The sequence below is a fragment of the Drosophila gunungcola genome, assembly GCF_025200985.1.
Source record: "Drosophila gunungcola strain Sukarami chromosome 3L unlocalized genomic scaffold, Dgunungcola_SK_2 000003F, whole genome shotgun sequence".
In the NCBI taxonomy this organism is placed as follows: domain Eukaryota; kingdom Metazoa; phylum Arthropoda; class Insecta; order Diptera; family Drosophilidae; genus Drosophila; species Drosophila gunungcola.
The window spans coordinates 4182306-4203914 of NW_026453179.1; the positions used below are offsets into that span (position 1 = coordinate 4182306).

The window sequence follows — 21609 nt, forward strand, 5'->3', positions numbered from 1 at the left end:
AAGCTGGAACCGAAGAAACTGTTGGCAAAACAATGGCCAGGACACAGGACTAAAAAAAAAAAAAGTATAAATACGTATATAAAGCGAGCCAAGGAGCGGCGGAGGGCTCCGGCTAGATGATGCGAATTACGGACAATTGTGCTATATGTCTGGTGTCGGTCTCGCTGCAATCAGAGTAACCTTTCTTTCTTTTTCCCGACTGCAGTACACACAAACAAATTTTTCAGATGCAGAAATATTAGTATTTTTGTCCTAAGGGGTTTCTTTCTATTTAAGTCTGAGTATTGGAGTACTTAAATTGTAATTCTACTTTTTTGTACAACAAAGCATGGGCTTAAAATATCAAGAAAATATGTTTTTTTTTTAATTTAAAAGTGTATATACCTATTTATATTTGAATGTAAAATGTATCAAGTCGTTAGTTATAGGGCCTCTAAACTAAAATACTAGAGGAGTTTTAAAAGCTATTAAACTAGGGGGATAAATAAAAGCGATTGATGAACGATAAACAATTTGTAGTTCTAAGTTACAACACAAATAATATTTTTTTATAGGATTTTAAGATTAAGAAGTAATATTTTTATAAAACAATCAGGTTTTGTAAATTTGAAGCTCAAAAAAAAATTCCTTTTTTTAATTTTAGTTTATAAAAAAAGTTATTTTTAAGATTTTTTAAAATAATAGAGTTTTGCATTCTGAGTGTAGCCACTCATACACACAGGCACACACTCACACAGCTAGGCTTTTGCCACGAGCAGGAAACTCGCGCCGGATAATAAGTGAAATGGATATTTCGAGTGTGAGTGTGTGCGCAAGTGCACTCGACAAATGCGCGCAAATGAAGCATCTGCAGGCACACATAAACAATATAAATATACATATATACTATAGACTTTTCACAGTTTTCTGGTAATGCATTTCATTTCGTCAACGGAAACTAAAACTTGCCTTTGTATTTGCCATAAGAACGGTCGGCACCCTTCATTAAGATATTTGCATAAAGAACCGGTACTAATGCCACGCTTTCCATTTCCATTTCCATTTCCATTTTCTTTCCACCCTCTCCGCAGATCCATATCAAATGTTCGGACCCACCAGCAGCAGACTGGCCAGCTCAGGTGAGTGGAAATCACAAAAGCATAAAGATGCAGGTGCCGCGATTAGTTTCCCCCGATTTTACGATTCCCCGATTCCGCGATAGCCACGTGACTAAGCTCCAACCCCAAAAACACTTGGCCGCAGTTCATTATCATATCAATTTCTGGCCGAGATTCGACTTAGTCATTGCCCAGACGGGCGACCCTAACAAATTAACCCATTGCATGCGAGTTTAACCCTTTTTGGCGGGCTCCCTCCGCCTTTTCGGGGTGCAGTTTTCTAATTTATGCGAAAGGTGTTTTCCTAAATTTATTGCATCGCTGTGAGAGTGAGTGTGTGTGTGTATGTGTGTGTGGGGCGTGTCCTGGCAATTGTTTTTGCAGCTCTGACTTTTCGTTTCATTCATTGCTTGGGAATTGTCTGTTTTCTGGGCACGCGCCCTGCCTGCAATCCGGCGAAAATCCATTAAAAAAGAGTTGCGAACCCAGGGAAAGGCTCCGTCAAAGGGTTTCGACGGTGGGCGTTTCCATAAGGATTTGATAAACTGGTCAATGGATGTGTTCTTTTTTCTCACAAAGCCTCGGGATATATGGACATGAGAAAAAAAGATTGGACTCATAATAACTACAGCTTAACTGGGGCTCTATATGATTAAACCAGTTTTTCCCAGGCTGGCAAAAAAAATGCAATTCATTTATAAGATTGTAAAGAAAAAAATGTTCTTAAAGTAGCAATGTTTTCTTTTTCTTTCTTTGGGTCACATTAATTAATCAGTTTTATATAAAAGGATATTTAAGGCGTTACAAGAGTTATTGAATTTAAAAAAAAAAATATAAACATAGAATAATTATTAAATTATTTTAGAGCTTTTTTCTTTTCCAAAAGTTTAAGTTGTCGATTAGCAATAGCAGGCTAGCATTTTTTAGTATAGCTTGTTAACTAATATTGCAATTTAAAATATCTTAAAATGAAAAAGTTCTAACAAGCTTTAAGTTTTTATTCAAACAATAAATGAATGATATGTATTCAATTTGAATCTAAGGCAATCTAACTTCCTTAAGGATTTGTATACCTTTTAGCTACATTTTTCCTAAAACGAAAGTCACTTTCAAAATGGTGTTCAATGCCTGTGACCAGTTGGCAGGCAAAATCAATAATTTCTATTGATCCTGCGCTTTTGACGCCGCCATTATGGTGGCGCGGCTCCACCCACTACTGCCCCACCTCCGCTTCACCACCGCTTCACCACAGCACCACGGCACCACCATTGCCCCACCTCAGCCCACTTTTGCACCATCGAAACATGGCGCTCGAACGGAATTAGCATAAAAACCCAGACGCCCAACATTTTCCGGCGCGACATTTACACGAATCCAGCCCTCTCTCTCTTTCTCTATCTCTACCCCATTGTTGCTCTCTCTTTCGATTGTTTGCTGTGCGGTTTAGGCCGTTGCCAAGAGTTGGCTCTAAACTTCAACTTGAAGTTGGACGCAAAAGCTCACTGAGAAAAAGCCACACACAAACGCGAATGGTACATAGTGCGCTTTCGCTTTTTGGGTGGCAAAAATGCTGTTTTTGATTAATTATGGCTTCCTCTCGACACGGAACCGCTTTGTTAGCCAGGTCCGGCCAGCTGGCCAACACTTGACATGCCACACCATACTCATTTGCATATGTGCATTTGCAGGCCGCCACGAGAGTGATAAAAAAGGGAAACATGAGATTGCCTTCGTAAGTTGCTGCATAATTAAATAAGCCAAGAGCAAACTGAAATGTTCTTAATTATGGAAACAACTGAAAAATGTTCCTCGAGCAAAGAACTAACCGAAGTAATTGCTTCCGGTCTACCGTTTTTTTTGTAATTAAATTAACATTTATTGGGATCAAGAACTCGAACACTCCTTAGCGGGCAATTAATAAACTTTAGTTTCCCCTTAACCATTTAGTTTTATAGTTAGCATTTGTTGGGAGTTAATAACGTGTCAATTGCCTAACCAGACACGCCCAGTTTTCCACCAACTCGGTGTCTTCTGCCCCGGCCGACAATTAACATTCATCATCGTCAGTCGACGAAGAATCGTCGTGTTGGCACTTAACACATTCACTTGGCCATGATTTGCAATTAACGCAATATTCATGACGTTCTCACACATGAGCAGCGCTAAGCCACCACCCAAAAAAGTCCACTTCCCTTTTTTTCAAACTCAAGTTTTCCCAACAACCCCACACGGTGTCCTTTTTTTTTGTATTTTTCCTGACAGCAAACAGAGAGAAAGGAGCGATTGTATTCCCCTGTTCGTCCTTTCGCTTCCACGGCCTAATTGCCAAATGATTAAGCGATTTATGATGTCTGCTTCGAATGCGTAGCGAATTCGGCGCACAATATACAATCATAATTCTGTAAATGTTTAAGCACGCACAATGAGAAAAGTTAAAGGCCGAGGGAGTGGAGCGAGGACAGAAAGTCAAAGTTCAAATGTGGAACCACTATGATATGGGTGAATACTTATTGCTGGAATAATATTTCAGGGGGGCCAATACCAAAAGCAGGAAGGAAACGTTTGGCTTTATTTTAATAAAATAATACTTAGTTGTTGAAAAGTAACATTTCTTAAATTACAATAAATTAAAATAGTTTTTCAGATAAATTTTATAAAATAAACTTTATAAAAGCCACAGTTATGTTACCTAAATAAATATTTTTAATTAATAGTTTCATTGGTTTTTGATAAAAAAAGCTTCCAGTTTGTCTTGAAAACTATGTTCAACACAGTTTCTTAATACAACTCTTTGTTTGGAGCTATTTTTCAAATCTCTGCATGGTTCCTTCCAGTGAAAGTGCAAGCCATAATATCTCTTTTTCCTCCCGGAGAAGCTACTCCATTCCACTTCCATTACACTTACATGCAATGCCATTTCCGTTGCGCTACACTTCTCTTACAATAATTTGAGGCAAGCGTCATAGATTACCCCCGCCCTCTCTGTTATTTATAGAGGGGGAGTCCCCGTCTCGGGGAGAGCCTACCAGGGGGCTTTTGGATTGCGTTTCGATTCCCTGGCCAGCGGCCCGGGCAGGAAATGCTTTATGGGGCCTTTGCATGCCACAAAATGCTTACATTTTGGCCACATCCCCGCAGTCTGTAGTTAATTCAAGCTCCAAACGCCAAAAGGATATGCTCTTTTGATGGACATTTAGGCAGGCCCAAAAATACCCACATTAAATGTCTCAATACATACAAATCAGAGGGCTCATTCCTCATTTCTCATACTCATTTCTAATGTCTCGTGTTTCCCGTTCCAGGCTCTGGCCAGATCCAACTGTGGCAGTTCCTGCTCGAGCTGCTCTCGGACTCCAACAACGCCAGCTGCATAACCTGGGAGGGCACCAACGGCGAGTTTAAGCTCACCGATCCCGACGAGGTGGCCCGTCGCTGGGGCGAGCGGAAGTCCAAGCCCAACATGAACTACGACAAGCTCAGTCGCGCTTTGAGGTGAGTCTTTTCAAATAACACAAGACAGTAGCACAAAAATTAAAAACTTTTAAGTTTTAAATATGATATTCATGATATTGATATGATATATTATTTTTCAGTTTCCAATTTTTGTATTACTTACCATATAAAGACAAATGATCAATTTGAATACACCCACAATAAATTTTTCACGGAAACAAAATTATTGTTCCATGAATTTAAAACTATTGGGTATGAAAAATTCCTTTATAAGAAGAGTATTGAATTTATACCACGAAAGTATGGAAATGTATAACTCTTCGGTATATAAATGAAACAAAAAGTATAATGGTTATATTATTTAGTATTGAATTGATACTTATACTTTAATATTGTCCGAGTTTATTTTTAAAGCACACTTATTAAAACTAAAAGTTTAGTTGTTTTTTTTTTTGGTGTAATTAAAAAAGGGTTTAAGACTAAGACATTATTTTTTTTTATATGTTATACAAGTTTGTTTAAAAAAAATACTTCCCCATATGGTATCTGGTGAACATTTTTTTCTATGTATTTTATGGACTTGTTTGGAGTGGTATTTTAAGAAAAAACATAGAACAACATTTAAAGCAAACAACTTTTTCTAAAATAAAAGATATCCCAAAAAGATCTTTTATCCACATGAAAAACATGGTATGTTTTTGGATTATTTCCCCTTAAATAACCATAGGGTAGTTCTTCCTTGTGCACTGGAGTATTCCCTAATTAGCCGATATCTGTGCCGTCGTCAAAATGCGAGCATGTGTGCAATTTGCTATTTGGCTCATCAGTAAATGATTTGTCCCTGCACTGATTAGCCGCTTTGATGGCTAAGCAGCCAGAAAATCACCCAACAAAATAAAATAAAAATAAGAGTAACGAAAACAACTAGCTAATTCACTTGCTGACCAAGACTTTGGCCCACTTGATTGTGTGGGCGTGGCGGGGTCGACACAGAAATTCAATCATAAATTTTTCCCTTGCCCCGAATGAGAATGTAATCAAAAATCCAATAAATTCGCAATCTAATTGCAGAGCAACCTAATTCGATTTCGAAATCTGGAGCTCCAATATGTGACAGAAACATATGCACAAACTATTTGTGCAACGGTCAATTTGCTGAACAAACATGGCCAGAGCCGAGATGGCCTAATCCTCTGGGCGAAGGCGAAGGCAAACCCTTTTAGACGGCTCCGGCTCCGGCTCCGGCTCCTTGAAAATGTCACTCGCAATCAAAGGAGTGCCAATGATGCGAATTCAAGTGGAAAAGTCCTGACAGCCAATTTGCAACATGCTCTCCGCTCACACATGTAAATAAAATGTAAAAAGTGTAGAAAAATCACGCAACAACAACAACAGCAGGGGGCGGGGAGGAATCGGCTTTGGAGTCGGAATTGGAATCCTTTTTGATGTGCAGGAAGCCTCAACATGTCTGTTCTTTTTGCGCCTTTCAACTCAATTGAACACAAGAGACATCATCGCCGTTGGCTTTCATGTTTGCTCAGAAATGCGAGTGTGCTGTGGCCGTGGCTGTGTGGGTGTGTAAATTAACACTCAGCCTGGGTATCCTTCACACCCACAGACACCCACAGACACCCACACTCTCACACACTCACAGCAAGGACAAGTGCTTTAATGCTTCATTTGACATGTTTATTCACAGCCAGCTGGCCTTTTGTTGGCCTGGCCAATCCTCGAAATGGGTTTACTTTAATCCTTTTCTCCCCATGCAGTTATCCTTGCTCCCTGATTGTGCTCCTTTGTCCCTAGCCACCGTGCTCATCAGTCATTGATTGGCTTTGATTGTCTGTGCAAAGAGCAGTGGCATTCGGTGTTTTTCTCCTCTTTCTCTTTTTAAATTTTCCGTACGTCAAGCCTTTGTTTTTGCTGCTTTTAATTTATGACCGTAATTGGCATAATTTATGGACGGTTCAAATAAAAACAAAAAAAATGAGAATGAACTCAACTTGCACACATTATGCCAATTTTCATTGATGCATTGAAATGTTTGCTCTGCCTGCAACTCTTTGTAATTTATTTGCCAATTTTTTTCACTTGTCATACGGAAGTTGTGGACATTTTAAAGCGTAACAATAAACGAACAATATGCAGGAGGAAAGGGATATTTAAATTGCCGTTTGGATGTTTGAATGCTTTAAAGAGCGAACATTGAGCTGACAGGCCAAATATCGCAACTTAATGAAAAGAAATCGCTGGCTAGCCCTCGAATGTAAATAAATTTCGCTCGGATTTCTTGGCCGTCTGCCCGCCCACATAATTTTACCCCTCGCTAAAATTTCTATTTGCGTTTGTGCACAAGGCGTTTCCATTTAATTGCAGAGACAGAAAAGGGAGCTGCGCCTGGGGAGCGGCACTAAAATCGCTTAATGTCAGCAAATTAACTTAAAACGCATAAAGCGAGCATTATTCTGTAATTATTTATTGTCCATCTGGGGGAGACTGGGTTCAGTTCAGTTCAGTTCAGTTCAGCTCATCTCAGCTTTTGTTTGACTTTCCCACATTGAGATCATAGAAATGGGCAGCAGAAGGAGTAGCTCTACTGGGATTTGAGGGTTGATTGCTAAGGTCTGAAGTCAATTTAAGTGTTAAAGTTGTAATAGTGTTAAATATGAGCTAATAGTCAATAAACTTTATTTTGAAATGTCTAATTCATAATCTGTTTCTACAAAATATAATAAACTCTTTGTCAAACAACTATTGGTAGTGATTTTACTTGAACTTAAATATTTCATTTATCTACGATTTAACAAATATTGATTACTTATAATCTAATCAAGTCATGGTGACTTTTCCAACATTATTAATTATGAGTTTCCAGTTAACGAATAATTACATGAATAATAGCCAAAGCTTGAAATGGAAAACATTTTCTTTTCTATAAAATTAAGAGGTAACATAAAAAAAACACTTCTTTAGTGCTTTCTCCAATTTGATTCTTTCAGGTATTACTACGACAAAAACATAATGACCAAGGTTCACGGCAAGCGGTATGCGTACAAATTCGACTTCCAAGGTTTGGCCGCTGCCACTCAGCCGGCTGCCAGCGATCCCACCTACAAGTACCAAAGCGACTTGTTCATGACACCATATCACCACAGCGCCAAGCTCAGCTCGTTCATGAGTCCCCACCACGGCATGACCTCATCATCGGGTAAGCATACCTATATGGGTATTCCATTTGGGGAAGCTCGGATCTCTATGAGAATGAGTTATAATAACTGCGATTAATGAGAATCAGCTTTAAATTATTTATTCCATTCCAAATGCTCCCCAACTCTTAGTTGATTAAATTTATAATACCAGCGTCAAAGCAATAAATTATTTGATAAAGCTTTAATTATCCAGCTTCAAATTAGTATGGAACAAGAGCCCACACAAAACCATTTCGAGATATTTATGATTCTATAACTCAAACTAATTGCCTTAACGAAAGTCAAACAATTTAAAGAAATTTGTGTCATCTTTAGTTATAGCAATGCAAAGTATTAAAATCTCATAAATAGGTTTAATTTTAATTGAAAGTAAAATTTTTAAATTTCTTTTCAAGTTATTTTAACAAAAATCATACAAATTAAATTGAGGTGACGGGCAAACGAAACAAGCTTGTCCCATAATAATCGGGTTCACTTCTTATGGAGTGCTAGTTATCAAAAACGTTTTGTTACTGAAATTTTTAACCAACCATGATATGGAATTTTAAGCTTCGATTTATGTATCCATATACAGGAAAATAAAAAACAATACAAAAAAAATTATTTGCTTATAACATCAAATATTGAAATAGGGTAATTTAAGCAATAGATACTAAATAAAACCTCTATTTCTTGCAGCTTCGATCTTCCCGTCGGCAGCCTCGTGGGGCAACTGGGGCAGTCCGGCCACCAACCTGTACCAGCCGCACTCGATGAGCCACGTGACCCCCTCCCACGTGGCGCCCCACCTCAGCAGCTATCCCCACTACGCATGACCATCATCGTCCGGTGGCGCCTTCTAATATGAGAGCAACGCCATCGCCAGTGCCTCGGGCATTGGCGGCGGCACCGCCTCGACGGGCGTGGGCATCGGGGGAGTGGGTGGCAATGGAGGTGGCTCCGCAGTGACCACCGGTGTGGGATCCACATCGAGCAGCACCGCCAGCAGTGGAGCGGGCGGAGGAGGCGCCGGGACCGGTGGAGGAGGAGCTGGCACAGTCATGAGCGGCTTTGGCAGCAATGGCAACCTGAACGGATCGCATCTCTCCAGCAGCGGCGGCGGGTCGTCCAGTGTGAGCAACAACCTCAACATAGCCACGGCCACCTTGACGGCGACTCCGGCTCATGCCAGCGCCGGATTCGGAACCATCGGCGGACTCAGTGTAGCCGGAATGGGGGTGGGCGTGGGGGGTGGCAACTCGACGCTCAATTCGCTAGTTGTGGGCAACCGGCTGATGAACAGCAGCCTGCCCACGCTGCTCAAATGATGCCACCTGGAGAAGTTCGGGCTGACGATGGGCGCGGGTCCCTCGCCGCCGGCTGCCACGCCCGCTGGCGAAAGTATGCCGACGTACCACCATCCCGGCCATCCCGCCCACTCCGGACTTCCAGGACACGCCGGCAATTACGGGGCCAACGAGCGGGCCCTGTACGATTATCTGGACATGAAGAGCGGCGAACAGGCCACGTTTTTACTGTAAATGCAATGGCAACACTTGAAACCAGAACCACCAGAAAAGATCCAAACAACAAAACAAAAAATCGAAACAAAACGAAACGAAACGAACTGCAGGCAGCAAAAGTATTTGCAGCGGATTTTATTCATAGTTACTTAGCGAAAGGTACCCGTAAACCCTACCAAGAAAAAAAAGAGAAAAAACAACCCCCAGCTAAATATTTTACGTGTGTGCGAGTGAGTGGGTGAATGAGTCGTTGTTGCTTTAGGGTTAAGGAACTAACTTTCCACTAATATACGATTAAGAACCGGAACCGATATAGTTGGCATTCGAAGCTGAACAAAAAAAAACTCTAAGTGTTTTTAGTGTACCAAGGACTAACTCTTTCCTTGAATTAAAAGCAAAACTTTTCCAGGCTAAGACTTCGAATAGTTCTAGAATTCTCCAATTGTTGTTAGCATTTTGTGTGTGAAGCATTTGTAAATAGCGAAATAACAATATCATCCTCCAAATAACGTTCAGCACAACAGTGAATGTCTAGTTATAAAAGTTTGCCACATTTTCACTTCAATTTACGATTTGTAAATAAGTATTTGCCTAAGTGTAAAAATGTTTAGCAAGTAGAGTGGTTTATTTATGTTTCAATTTATTTATGCATTACATTATTTTTAGGTTCGAGAACTTTCATTTATCCTTTTGAGATGGTTGACTGTGATAGTTGATTGTACAGTTAAAACTCTTATATATTTTTTAAATACCAAATTACAAACGAATAAATATTGAAATAAATTACGAGTACATATTAATCCCAAGTCTAGGCATACTTTATATTTGTGTGTAAAAAAACTTTCTAACTCATAAGTCAAAGTTTAACTATAATAACACGGGCAAACATATACATATACATGTGTGTACATGTAAATTTAAATGTGTGTACTTTGTGTATTTACCAAATTGAAATACGACAAAAGCGAACTAATCGTTAACGATCTAAGTGTATACAATTTTAAATTCTGAATGTAAACTCTACGAAGCGAAAACCAATATAAATCGATCATCAGCGATGCCCACACACCGAAACCCTCTAAGAATTTAGTTAATTTAAGGCAAGAACTTTCAACAAAAATAAAACCCAATTCAAAACAGACTCCATTCTTATCTGTTAACATTGACTTTATTTGAAAATTAACAAAAATGTATGTACAGCTGGGGGGAAAGAGGTGGCTACCCTAGATTTCGACTAATCCGCTGAAGAGTCACCAATCACTGCTCCTGATTGAACCACTTGAACTCGTAGTGCTTCAGCGAGTTCTCCTCGGGCAGCGCCTCCTTGGCGTCCAGTTTCCGCCAGCTGATGTGGGGCTGGAATCCAAACTCATTCGCAATGTACTCGATGGTCCGCTGCACTGCATCCTCGCCGATGGCGAAGTAGCTGCCCTGTTTGTCCCCGTTACGACCGCCTGTCTCCTCGTGACCATTGTAGTCCAGGACGTACTTGAACTTGTACAAATCTCCCGTTGCGCCAGCTGCACTGCCGCTTCCAGAGCCCACTGCTCCGCCACGGGGTAGAGATCCTCCAGTTCCTGAGGCTTTACTTCCACCAGCTGCACTTCCTCCGAATCCAGATCCTGGAGATCTTCCGCCAGCGAAACCGCCAACCGAACCACCAGCCGCACCGCCAGCTGAACCTCCAGATGGAGATGTCTTTCCTCCGCCAGATCCTCCAGATTGCGGTTTGCCAGAGAGACTTCCACCAGGCGCCTTTCCCACAAGGAAACCTCCACTGATTGCTAATTTCATTAAAAATATATTAATAAATTATTTCCCCCACTTTATTTATGTTTCGTTTTCTTCCACAACACTTACAGGGTGCACTTTCGGTTGGTGAATTTGCTGCTACTCCAGAAATTCCAGCGGTGGTTGCTGAATCTGTTAAAGTCCCAAAGGGAACTTAAGTAATGACTCAAATCATAATGTAAGACTAATGTAGAAAACGTGTAGATATCATAGTGCGAGAGATAACCGCTAGATGGCGTATTTTTTTTTTTTTTACTTAACAAGAAGGTGTTAGCTAAACTGTTTCGTCAGACGTCGCAGAAAACATCGAAAAGTTAGAAATTTTACAAAGTTAGAAAATTTACCGAAAATTAGAAAGTTTAACAAAAGAGCGATTTAGTTCCGTAGGAGCGGTCTAGACCGACCAGCGCCTATTTAAGCGCGCTGATATCAATAATTTCAAAACCAAAAAATCAAGGACTTCGGCCTTCAGGCCGTTTTTCTGGAGCGTCTTCAGCGGCCCTAACAATTGTCTAGGTCCCGCAAAGGGGTTAAAAGCGCCAATGCAAAGAGAAGTGACCGAATTCTTAAATAATTTGAATATACCCCCAGTTTTTCTTACTCAAAAGTGGTGTTTGTTGTGTGTTCAGTGTGAGTGTGGGTTGTGTTTTCGAATGCGCCACTGTTTTCGCAGAGGCAACTCCCGATCGAAGGATTTTTTTAAGGCCAGCATTCGGAGCAGCGACTGATTGGATATTACTGGCATGGCCATCCCCGTCCACAGCAAAGATTTGCACTTGACTGGCGGGCACAGCGGCGGGGGCAACAAGTGGCTGATTTTCCAGGGCCGGAGGAGCCGCTATCCTGCCGGTATATGTGATGGCTTGCTGCACAGCCTGCTCGTCCAACTTGATGTTCAATGGGGGATATACCGCCGGTTCGGCCTTCTCCGCCACGCCCACATTGAAGTCAATCTTTGTGCTGCCACTCGAGGAATGGGAACTAGAGGTCTGAGAGCTCACATGTCCGGTTACAGCGCCCTTGGTTGTGTAGTATGTGTTCATGGCTAAGTTGAGACCAAGTTCGATGCGTTTAGTGGGTGCATTAGGGTAAGTGTTGGTGCTTTGGTGTGCATTGTCTTGGTTCAAGCCAAGACGGCTTGCCACAGTCTGGGCAATGGAGTCCCGGAAGGGCAACTCCACATTTAGGCCGTAGTCCGGAGAGCCCTCGGGCTTACCTGCTTGAACTGGCGCCAACGGCTGGGACAGCGTGCGAATCTCCTTCTTGGGAGGAGAAGAGGAAGGGGACTTCTTCAGGAAACAGCCGGAGCAGGCCTCCGTGTTGAAGTTGTACTTGGGCAGAGCCACCGGAAGTGGCAGAGCCTTCGGAGTCGTTGTCGCAACGAGCGTCTCTGGGCAGTACAAAATATATAAGGTGTTTTAGAAAAATCAGTACAAGGCATTACTAGCTCTGGCTAGGTAAATCCAAATTAATCATTATAATTACCACAATTAGTAAAATGCTATATTATATTTAAAAGTGTTTAGAGCCAAACTAGTTTTAAAAAATTGTCGTTATATCTAGATAAGGGAAAAGGAAACCTAAACCAAACTTTCTTTCAAACTATAAAAAAAACTAAATAGTTAATCTCCAATAATAACGTTTTGATTTTAAAATTTTTAAGAACTATTTTCGAATTTCGGTAATACTCACTCTGGCCAACGGGACCTGCATAGGGGAAGCTCTTCATGGACAGTATGCGGAACTTGCCCTCCTCGTCGGTGGCATAGACCGTCACATGGTATATTCCATCGGCGGTGATGAACCCAAACTCGCCCATAACAATGCCGCGTTCATCTGCGAATCGGGAAACAAGATGTGTCGAGATTTGGGCAAACAGATTTTATGTTCATTTTGAATATGAATGCGAATTTTGCGCCGATTTGTGATTTTTAATTCGTTTGATAACCTGCCCGGCCAGGCCCATAAAGATTAAGATCTAATAAACTGTATCGATAATGACGATCATAACTTGTGAGCTGGTTTCTTAAATCCCCCCTCATCCGCAAAACCCCCGCAGCCTTTGACAGCTGCCTACGCAAGAAACATTCCTATGCTGGAGGAATTTATTAATTCAGATGACACTGTGGATGGACTTAAAGAGGTGCGACTCTCACCGAAGCATCCTGTCCAGCCACCCACCAAAAATTCGCATTTAAAATTCTGGCTTGTGGCCTTTGGCTAAACAGGTTTACACGATACTGGGCAACAAGTTTTAACGGTTTGCATCAATTGGCTTTCGTTCGTTTGTTTTATGTTTAATTCGAATATGGCTTCGTGTCACTTTCCCATTTATCTCGATCCATTTCGGTGGGATTAGAAAATAATTCTTTATTGAAATTTATTCTTTTGTCGTTATCAATTTTATTTCAAATTGAGCTGGTCTAAGTAATTAAAACTAATAAGCTCGAATCAATAAAAATTAACCAAATCTTTTTCTGGTTATAAAAATGAAGAGTAACAAAATAGGAACAATAAAGTTAGTTGGTTTAAAACTAGAAACGATTTATCTCTAAATCTTTCCGAAGCTGTAAGGAATACAAATTTACAACGGATAAATAAGTGTGAATTTTTGGTCGAATTTTCTATTAATTACCCAAAATGTTTTATTGTGCAGAAGACATTTTTGTATCAAATACATATATATTTTTAATCATCTTAAACAGTTTTATAAGTAGTTTTTTTGCAAACTTTGCTCAAATTAAATTAAACTGATGTATGTAAATAAATATAAAGTCATAAAACAGGAGTCATAAAAATGATAAGTGTGGTAATAAAATTAAGCGCCATGTTTATACAATATTTGGTTCGAAAATAATACCAAGACAATCAAATCAATTGTTTCTGCAAAAGCAAAATTAACATTATTTTGTATACTATATATATTTATAGAGTATATTTCGTAAAACTATAAAGACTGTAAAAAAAAAAAAAATATTGTTTCAATCGACCTGATGATGTAACGCCCCGCAAAATAGACTTCAAAAATGGGACATAGATCGATAGATCTTAAACATAATCTAAATTTAAATAACAATGTTTCAAACATGCCGAACACGACAAAAAAGCTTTGTTAGGATATCTTTTATTTCCCTTTAATCCAGTTAAACAAATATCATTTTGCATGCACAACAAGTTCCTGATTTTGTTGAAATATGAACTTATTCCGAATTTCAACATCAACTCTGGCATTTCATATGCCAGAATTATACTTATAAATATTGAAATTTGACTGTTCTTTTTGGAATTAGCATTAGCTTAAAAAAGAAAAACCATAAATAAGCCAAGCATTTGTGTATTCGGACGCGTCTACATGTTATGCAAATCGGACGCGTTTCGTTTTCGTTTTTCTGAAAACTTTATCACCGATTCAGCATGAAAATAAAAATCATAACGACCATGCATGCCATTTGGACAATGGACATGGACCCCCGGCCAGATGTGTCTGTGAAGATTCCGCTAATTGCCATTGGTGGCTGGTATTTCAATTGCTGGTGACCTGTCGCTCAGGTGCACCCATCAAACGTGTATTGTGTGGCATTGCACAAGCCACTCCGGCTCAAAAGTCAAAAGTTATGGCTTTTTTTGGCTAATGCTGCCGCTGCCGCTGCATTTGTGCATCTGAGCATCTGCTCCTAACGACTTTCGAGATGACGCATCATCTATTTACATATTTCGGTTTTGGTGTCAATAAATCGACGCACAGTAGTCGAGATATGCTAATGGTTTAATTAGCGTCATTAGCCAAACCACTTACCCCTCTTCTCGGCCCGATGCTGCTGCTCGTCGATGGTGAAGCCGAACTTGTAGGGACGGACTGTGGTCGCCGCGGGCAGGACATGGGTCAGGCACAGGAGCAGCAACTTAAAAGGAACTACATAAGTGGCTGCGTTAAGGTAGGGGTCAAAGCACTTACAGCACTAACAATCGCCACCAATTTTAGGCTCATTTCGCGGCTTAATATTTATTCAAATTGGTCACAAATTTATTTTATTTTCACGCCCTATTATAAACTGACAGCGATCACACGAAAAACAATAAACAAGCGGGCGTTTATATTTTAATACAAATATACGATTATAAATATTTGAATTTCAAGCGGACGGAACGGAACGACGCGTTTCTCACGGCGAGATTATCGGTTCGGAGCAAGCGTCTCAGAATGAAACACACCCCACGATGTTCGGCAGCGAATTGACAATGTTAATAATATAAGGTAAACATTATAAAACATTAGAAGCGACGCGGACCTGCCGCTGCCCGTTGGCTCAGTGTGCGTGAGTATCTGTGTGCTCCGGGCTGTTTCTGTATCTGTATTGTATTGGCCAGGTCGGATCGCAGAGCTGGTAGCATTGGCATCACACCTCTTGAGCGGCAGCCAAGCCTGTACTCATAATTTAAATTTCATGCACTCTGCACAGTTATTTATTTGATTGTTTAAACTGCTTGTCAGCCAGTTCTAGAATATTTAGTAATTTGCATCCTCGAAATGGTTAAACAAAAGCTAATTTAGTCTTCGGCTTTGTTAGATAACATTTTTGGCTTCTATTTCTAGACTTCCTCAGTCCGCTTTTGTTTATTCCTATCATGTATTCGATTAAAGTGCATACAAAAGTCGTATTTAAAAACTTAATTTTCCAAATCAACGATTATAACTATTTATGATCAATCAATATAATTATAATCAAAAATATAATTCTCCCTTAAATATGTAAATTATGATTTGAGAATAGATTAATTGATCGTTTATCTTATGATTTGAAGCTTAAATTTAAAAAACGAGGGCACCCGAAGACGTTACTTTTAGTAAAAGCGAAGGCATCTTAATTTATATATACCAATATATAAAAAAAATTTTACTTAGTTTAATTTAATTTTCTTGGCAAGGTTATAATTTAAAAGTAAGTAGGACTTTCTTATTTTATTAAAAAAAATAACTAAGTGACGGTTATCTACTGGTAATTTTCCTATCAACTAGGAAAAAAATGTAATTTAATAGAGCATGAAATTTCTTAAAGCAAATTTAAAAATATCAAAGTAGTTAGGAACACTTTAATTCATCCTGTTAATAGTTATTTTGCATCAGTTTATCTACAATTTATGTTGAGGTATATAATATTTTACTTGATGCCATATTTACTAGATGATATCAAAAGCCTGCGAGTAAGGCGTGAAGGTTTTAATTTCTATTGTCTATTTGTTCATAATCAAACTAACCCGATGTATTTGTCATCCAACTTGTTGAGTCCAATTGACGGCCAGGCATTTGACCTGCTTGATGAGCAAATCTGAATGCAATGAGGAAGATGTTTGCACTACGTTTTCCCATTATCGATCGACGATCAGCAGTCGGCGGGTCTGTGTCTTCTGCCGGATACTAACAGCCAATTGTAATTGAAATATTGCTGTCGAGTTTGGCAATGACTGATGTTTTATGTTCAAATTTGCATATTAATTGCAATAACTGTTGCCTTTGAGTACGCTCGTAAATAACGCGAATCTAACGAGACGTGTCACGAAGTTAATAAGACTTTAGCCCCAAAAGTATGCAAGAGAATACTTAAGTTCGTTTCCTAAGTCATTCGATTTTGTTGCTGCATTAATGACAAAACTTTAAAAGAGCGCTACATTCTTTAATTTTTTCGTTCCCGAAAAGACGACAATTCCTTTAAACCAAAAAATAACTTTGATGTTGTTCGATTGTAGAAAACTCCTGAGAAGTGGATGTGACATAAGATTTTAAACCTTAACTAAAAACAGGGCGCGAAAAAAAACCCATGACATTTCGAAAATTTTAATATCTAAACACTATGTTTTAATGTAAATAATCTTTAAGAATGGATCCGCAAGGCCCATACAAAAGAATTGTATATAATTAAATAATAATTGGACTTTAAAATATTGAATATTAAGACAACATAACATCAGTACTTTTGTGAGGTTAATACCATATAATTAATTAAAAATGAAAATAATATAAATAAAACAGATTACAGAGCTTTTTTGTCCATTTAATTGCTTTTTGTCAATGCTCTACTTCTGTTATTTATAACCAAAAGCTATTCCGCTTGAAAATAGCTGTTACCTGTTCATGACTTTTTAATCTTTACAAATGCTCTGGGTCCAAAAAACTGCTTGCTGTGGCCATTGAAAGCGAATTTAAAAAAAAAATTAGTTTTTACAAATCCAACAGGCTTTTTGCTGAATGTTTGTAGCAACCTTTGATTCTTCATATTGGTTTTTCTATAATGTTCCACTCTTAAGAAAATAAATCAGTTTTTGTATCAATTTTTTTTTCCACAAAATCGACAGACTGTTTTCTGAAGTTTTGCTTAAACCTTTTTAAATAAAACGTATTCATATATATATTCTTCATTTTTTAATGTTCAACAATTTGAGTTCTGTGACTTAGGAAACTTTCTCTTCAAAACAAAAGAGAAACCGGAAGCAGGGAATTTTTGGGAAAATAACAAGGAATTGTATAGGATTGATTTGCTCTTAAGCTGCTTTCGATAAATGCAACTCAACTTAGGCCTCGGGGGCAACGGGCAGATGGGCACCCTGGGGCTGGAATCCGTTCTCATCGGCGATGTAGGAGACCTCGTAGGTCACACCATCATCTCCCACGAACTTGTAGGAGCCCTGGACGGAGATGGCCTCGTTTTCGGATCCAATGTTCTTCAGATGACCCTCGGCCAGAGCCGACTGGCCATCGCTAGTCTCCCAGCTAATAATGAAGGCAAAGTCAGTTAGGCGTCCTTTTGAAGCAGCTCTCAATCAACTTACTCGTATTTGAAGCTTTCGGGTCCAACATCAGAATTCGATTTCAAGATTGAAACATCAGCAGGAGCGGCCAGAGCCAGGGCGAAGAGGGCAACGAAGACAATCAGGAATTTCATGGTGATTGGTGGTTGGTGTTTTGATCTGCGGCTATCGAACAGTTCACGACGAATGGTAACGATGGATTTCCGTGCAAACCCTTTTATAGATGGCAAACTGTTGGCGTTTATTCAAATCGCGGCCGAACTAGTCAAACGTGTACAAGACATAATCAGCAATGTCAATGTTAATGTGAAAAGTCTGGTTTGGGTTTCGTTTTCGTTTGGAGTTAAAGCATTAAAAGGCCTAATATGAAATTTAAATAACACGATAGGCTATAGGCTGAAAAGAATCGCGGCCATAAATATTTAATTATTCAAATTTTTACCATTTCATTGTGCCAGTCTTATGTTTCTATAAATTCGCCCAAATTCAGTGACGTCAATAAAGGTCTTTAGCTTCCTTAAAATGTTAAAAGTCTGCCTATTTTATTCCTCAATTTTGTAAGTTTTCACATTGGATAAATTAAGCCAACATTGATATTTGGGAATACTAAGGCAAATTTAAATTCCAGACATCGGCTAGGCCACCAGCCTGAACTTGGGATGGTAGCCGGTCTCATCGGCCGTGAAGCTAATCTCGTACTTCTTGCCATCTGGCGCTGACCAGCTGGTGGAGCCCTGGACAGAAAGTGAGCCATCCTCTTCACCAGCACCTGGTTTCACCTCTCCAGTCTCCGAGCGTGAGATTCCATTGCTCGTTTCATATCTGCGATCGAAAATGGAATCGGCTTGTTAAATATTACTTAAAATTAAAACTTCAAAAGTAAGTATAAGAATCATCAAGGTAAATATATTTCATATACAAGTTTTGCTCAAACTTAAATAATGTCTAAAGATAATAGCCTAAATCGTCATAAATAAACTTTTTTTTTCAATCAATCGCATTGTTCAGAAAGGTTTAATAACTAAGTTGAAATGTGCGTTCAGATTTTTCTCAAAGTAAATAATTTGAGTTTTTCGAACCCTGCCTGGGCAATACCCACGCAAAGGAATATTTGTCGCCAGTGTTCTCGCTCTCCAGTTTGAGGGTCTCCGCCTTGGCATCCTCCCCAGCGGGCAGGGCCAGACATGCGCCGAATGCCATGAGGGCAACTAGCCAAACGAAACTCGATTGCATCGCGGGAAGAATTAGTTTTCACAATCTCCGTCACACTAAGCTGCACTTCACTAAGCTGCGATGCGATCGAATGACGCCCTTTTATACCGAACCGCTGGATAATGTCCTCATCGGCGAAAAATGCAAAATAATAAAAACAAATGAAACATAAAGAAATAAGCTATAATAGAATCATTCAATAAAACACATTTTAATTACAGATTTACCTCTCTAAATACCCTGCACAAATCGTGCATGCAGGTATACCCAGTGGGAGGTAATTTATGCAATTACCTTGTCCACAGCTATTCGATGGACAGAATGACGCCTCATCTTGCCATCAAGCTTGTGGTTTTTATTTTCGTTGCTTATATCTAAAACACGTGGCTTGGATAAATCATGAATATCTTTGTTGTGATTAAGATAGTGTTTCCTATTCGATTAAATATCCAAAGTGGCTCTCTATAAAATAGCTTAGGAGATGTCTTCCAGTCGAGATACATTAACTCTGTCTTCTAACTTTTTGTTATTGTGCATTGTGATTTTGCCATTGTCATTTCTCATAAAATCATTAAATGAATGAATAAATACAAACCCATACATATGTACATACATATGCATATACTTCTGTCGGTAAAAAATCAATTATAAGTAGAAAATAGCAATCACAAATCTATCAAGCATACGTATGCGTATTTAAGAATTCAACACAAATTCAATATTAAGAAGCATCTCTATGGTAACCATAAACCAACTTACACTTTTTTAATAAGAAAATAGTCAAATTGATGATTAAATCATTTGGGGTCTTAGCAATAATCCCTGTTCTATCAAGTAGGTTCTGCGTGCGATATAGACAAAGTTTGTAAATATAAATATAAAATAAATAATCTTTGCAAATAAAACACAAATAACTTCTGGTAATCATTTTTTAATATTTAACAAGTTGGGTTGGTTGACTTAGTTCCCATCCTTTAAAAATATGGACAAGTTCGGTTTGATAAAGTTCGGGATTTTTAACAAGGAATTATATAGGATTAGTTTGCTCCTAAGCTGCTTCGGATGAATGCAACTCATTTTAGGCCTCGGGGGCAACGGGCAGATGGGCACCCTGGGGCTGGAATCCGTTCTCATCGGCAATGTAGGAGACCTCGTAGGTCACACCATCATCACCCACAAACTTATAGGAGCCCTGGACGGAGATGGCCTCGTTTTCGGATCCAATGTTCTTCAGCTGACCCTCGGCCTGAGCCGACTGGCCATCGCTAGTCTCCCAGCTAATAATGAAGGCAAAGTCAGTTAGGCGTCCTTTTGAAGCAGCTCTCAATCAACTTACTCGTATTTGAAGCTTTCGGGTCCAACATCAGAATTCGATTTCACGATTGAAACATCAGCAGGAAGCGGTCAGAGCCAGGGCGAAGAGGGCAACGAAGACAATCAGGAATTTCATGGTGATTGGTGGTTGGTGCTTTGATCTGCGGTTTTCGAACAGTTCGCGACGAATGATGCTGTCTGATGGCATGGACGCCCTTTTTATAGATGGACGGCCAAAATTTGTCGACCGAGCCCAACGCGGCCAAACTAGTCAAACGTGTAGTGTATAAAGCATAGTGTGATAAATGTGTCAAATGAATTTCGGCCTACAGCTGAATCGTTAAAATGTAAATTAACCATCTTCTATATAGTTTGTCGCATTCGCTTTACAGCTGACTTCTGTTCAGAGAAGGCTCAGTTGCTGTCAATCTGGAGCTCGAAATCGATAAAAGATCGCTTGTCAAGTGTGCTAAAGCATTAGCGCTTTCAGTTCTCAGCTTAATATATACGGATTGGTTCAAAAAATAATATAGTTTAATTTTATGTTAATATAAATATAATATAATATACAGTTTGAATTACGAGCTATCTTGGCCATGTGATACAATTTAAATGAGTTATTTTCTACACATATAAAGCGATAGTTGGCTGGGAAGTCTCGTTTTTTAACTTCTTTTTTAATAATTGACTATCATTTCTGATGTAGTCTAACAATGTACATTATCAAAAGACATTCGAGTAATGATTACGCTTTTTAGTGATAAGCGAAATATCGACAAAAATTTTGCCACTCAATGAACGCAAAGTAGATTCAAAAATTCATAAATTATTTTTCATTGGGTATCAAATTTTAGTCAGGCGTTTGTAACGCAGTGAAACACCGAAGAAGACATTTTAGATCCTGTTAAGTATATATTTTATTGATGCATAACATGTTCTGTTGTCCAGAACGTCTATCAGTCTGTTTTTACACTGTTTGCGTTCTGTGTTAAAAGCTAGAGACCTAAATCTTTTGCAATGGTCTTATATTTGTTTAAAGATCAAGTCTTAAAACCAATTAAATTGGATATCTGTATTGAAAAGCTGCCATAGGAACGATTGGGTTAGAGTAGATAGTTCGCTGTTTGTGTATTAATTTTTTTTTCTTAGAATTTTGTATATATATCACCATTTTTCCTTTAAACTGGTTAAATCATCCATTAATTGACTAAACATTAAAGCTGTTAT

General features: G+C 39.1%; 4 protein-coding genes and 1 pseudogene across 9 annotated transcripts in view; 1 reads left to right on the forward strand and 4 right to left on the reverse strand.

The window, feature by feature from the left end:
- Positions 1 to 8583, forward strand: part of LOC128258203 (DNA-binding protein D-ETS-3) — a 30710-nt gene extending 22127 nt beyond the window's left edge. For all 4 annotated transcript variants that reach the window (XM_052989707.1, XM_052989706.1, XM_052989708.1 and 1 more), the window contains 4 exons: positions 1071 to 1118; positions 4400 to 4589; positions 7550 to 7758; positions 8438 to 8583. In XM_052989707.1, coding sequence (XP_052845667.1) covers positions 1071 to 1118; positions 4400 to 4589; positions 7550 to 7758; positions 8438 to 8574 — 584 coding nt within the window. In that variant the 3' untranslated portion in view covers positions 8575 to 8583. The remainder of the gene's footprint in view (positions 1 to 1070; positions 1119 to 4399; positions 4590 to 7549; positions 7759 to 8437) is intronic.
- Positions 8584 to 10425: 1842 nt separating this feature from the next.
- Positions 10426 to 15294, reverse strand: LOC128258202 (protein lethal(3)malignant blood neoplasm 1). 3 transcript variants are annotated; one of them, XM_052989704.1, is made up of 7 exons: positions 15008 to 15294; positions 14849 to 14954; positions 12745 to 12888; positions 12269 to 12442; positions 11654 to 12097; positions 11122 to 11184; positions 10426 to 11045 (listed from the first exon to the last, which is right to left on the reverse strand). In XM_052989704.1, exons 1-7 carry the CDS (start codon positions 15038 to 15040, stop codon positions 10519 to 10521), a joined length of 1491 nt encoding a protein of 496 aa, XP_052845664.1. In that variant the 5' UTR covers positions 15041 to 15294; the 3' UTR covers positions 10426 to 10518. The 3 variants fall into 3 exon arrangements, with proteins under 3 accessions (XP_052845664.1, XP_052845665.1, XP_052845663.1); XM_052989705.1 differs by lacking the exon at positions 11654 to 12097; XM_052989703.1 differs by having other exon boundaries at positions 11654 to 12442.
- A 2159-nt stretch (positions 15295 to 17453) lies between these two features.
- Positions 17454 to 18065, reverse strand: LOC128258206 (larval cuticle protein 65Ag1-like). The gene is made up of 2 exons (XM_052989711.1): positions 17878 to 18065; positions 17454 to 17818 (listed from the first exon to the last, which is right to left on the reverse strand). Exons 1-2 carry the CDS (start codon positions 17988 to 17990, stop codon positions 17620 to 17622), a joined length of 312 nt encoding a protein of 103 aa, XP_052845671.1. The 5' UTR covers positions 17991 to 18065; the 3' UTR covers positions 17454 to 17619.
- Positions 18066 to 18369: 304 nt separating this feature from the next.
- On the reverse strand, positions 18370 to 19151 carry LOC128258205 (endocuticle structural glycoprotein ABD-5). Its single transcript, XM_052989710.1, has 2 exons — positions 18956 to 19151; positions 18370 to 18678 (listed from the first exon to the last, which is right to left on the reverse strand). Exons 1-2 carry the CDS (start codon positions 19087 to 19089, stop codon positions 18492 to 18494), a joined length of 321 nt encoding a protein of 106 aa, XP_052845670.1. The 5' UTR covers positions 19090 to 19151; the 3' UTR covers positions 18370 to 18491.
- An 832-nt stretch (positions 19152 to 19983) lies between these two features.
- On the reverse strand, positions 19984 to 20533 carry LOC128258624 (larval cuticle protein 65Ag1-like; annotated as a pseudogene).
- Between the last annotated feature and the right edge of the window lie 1076 nt (positions 20534 to 21609).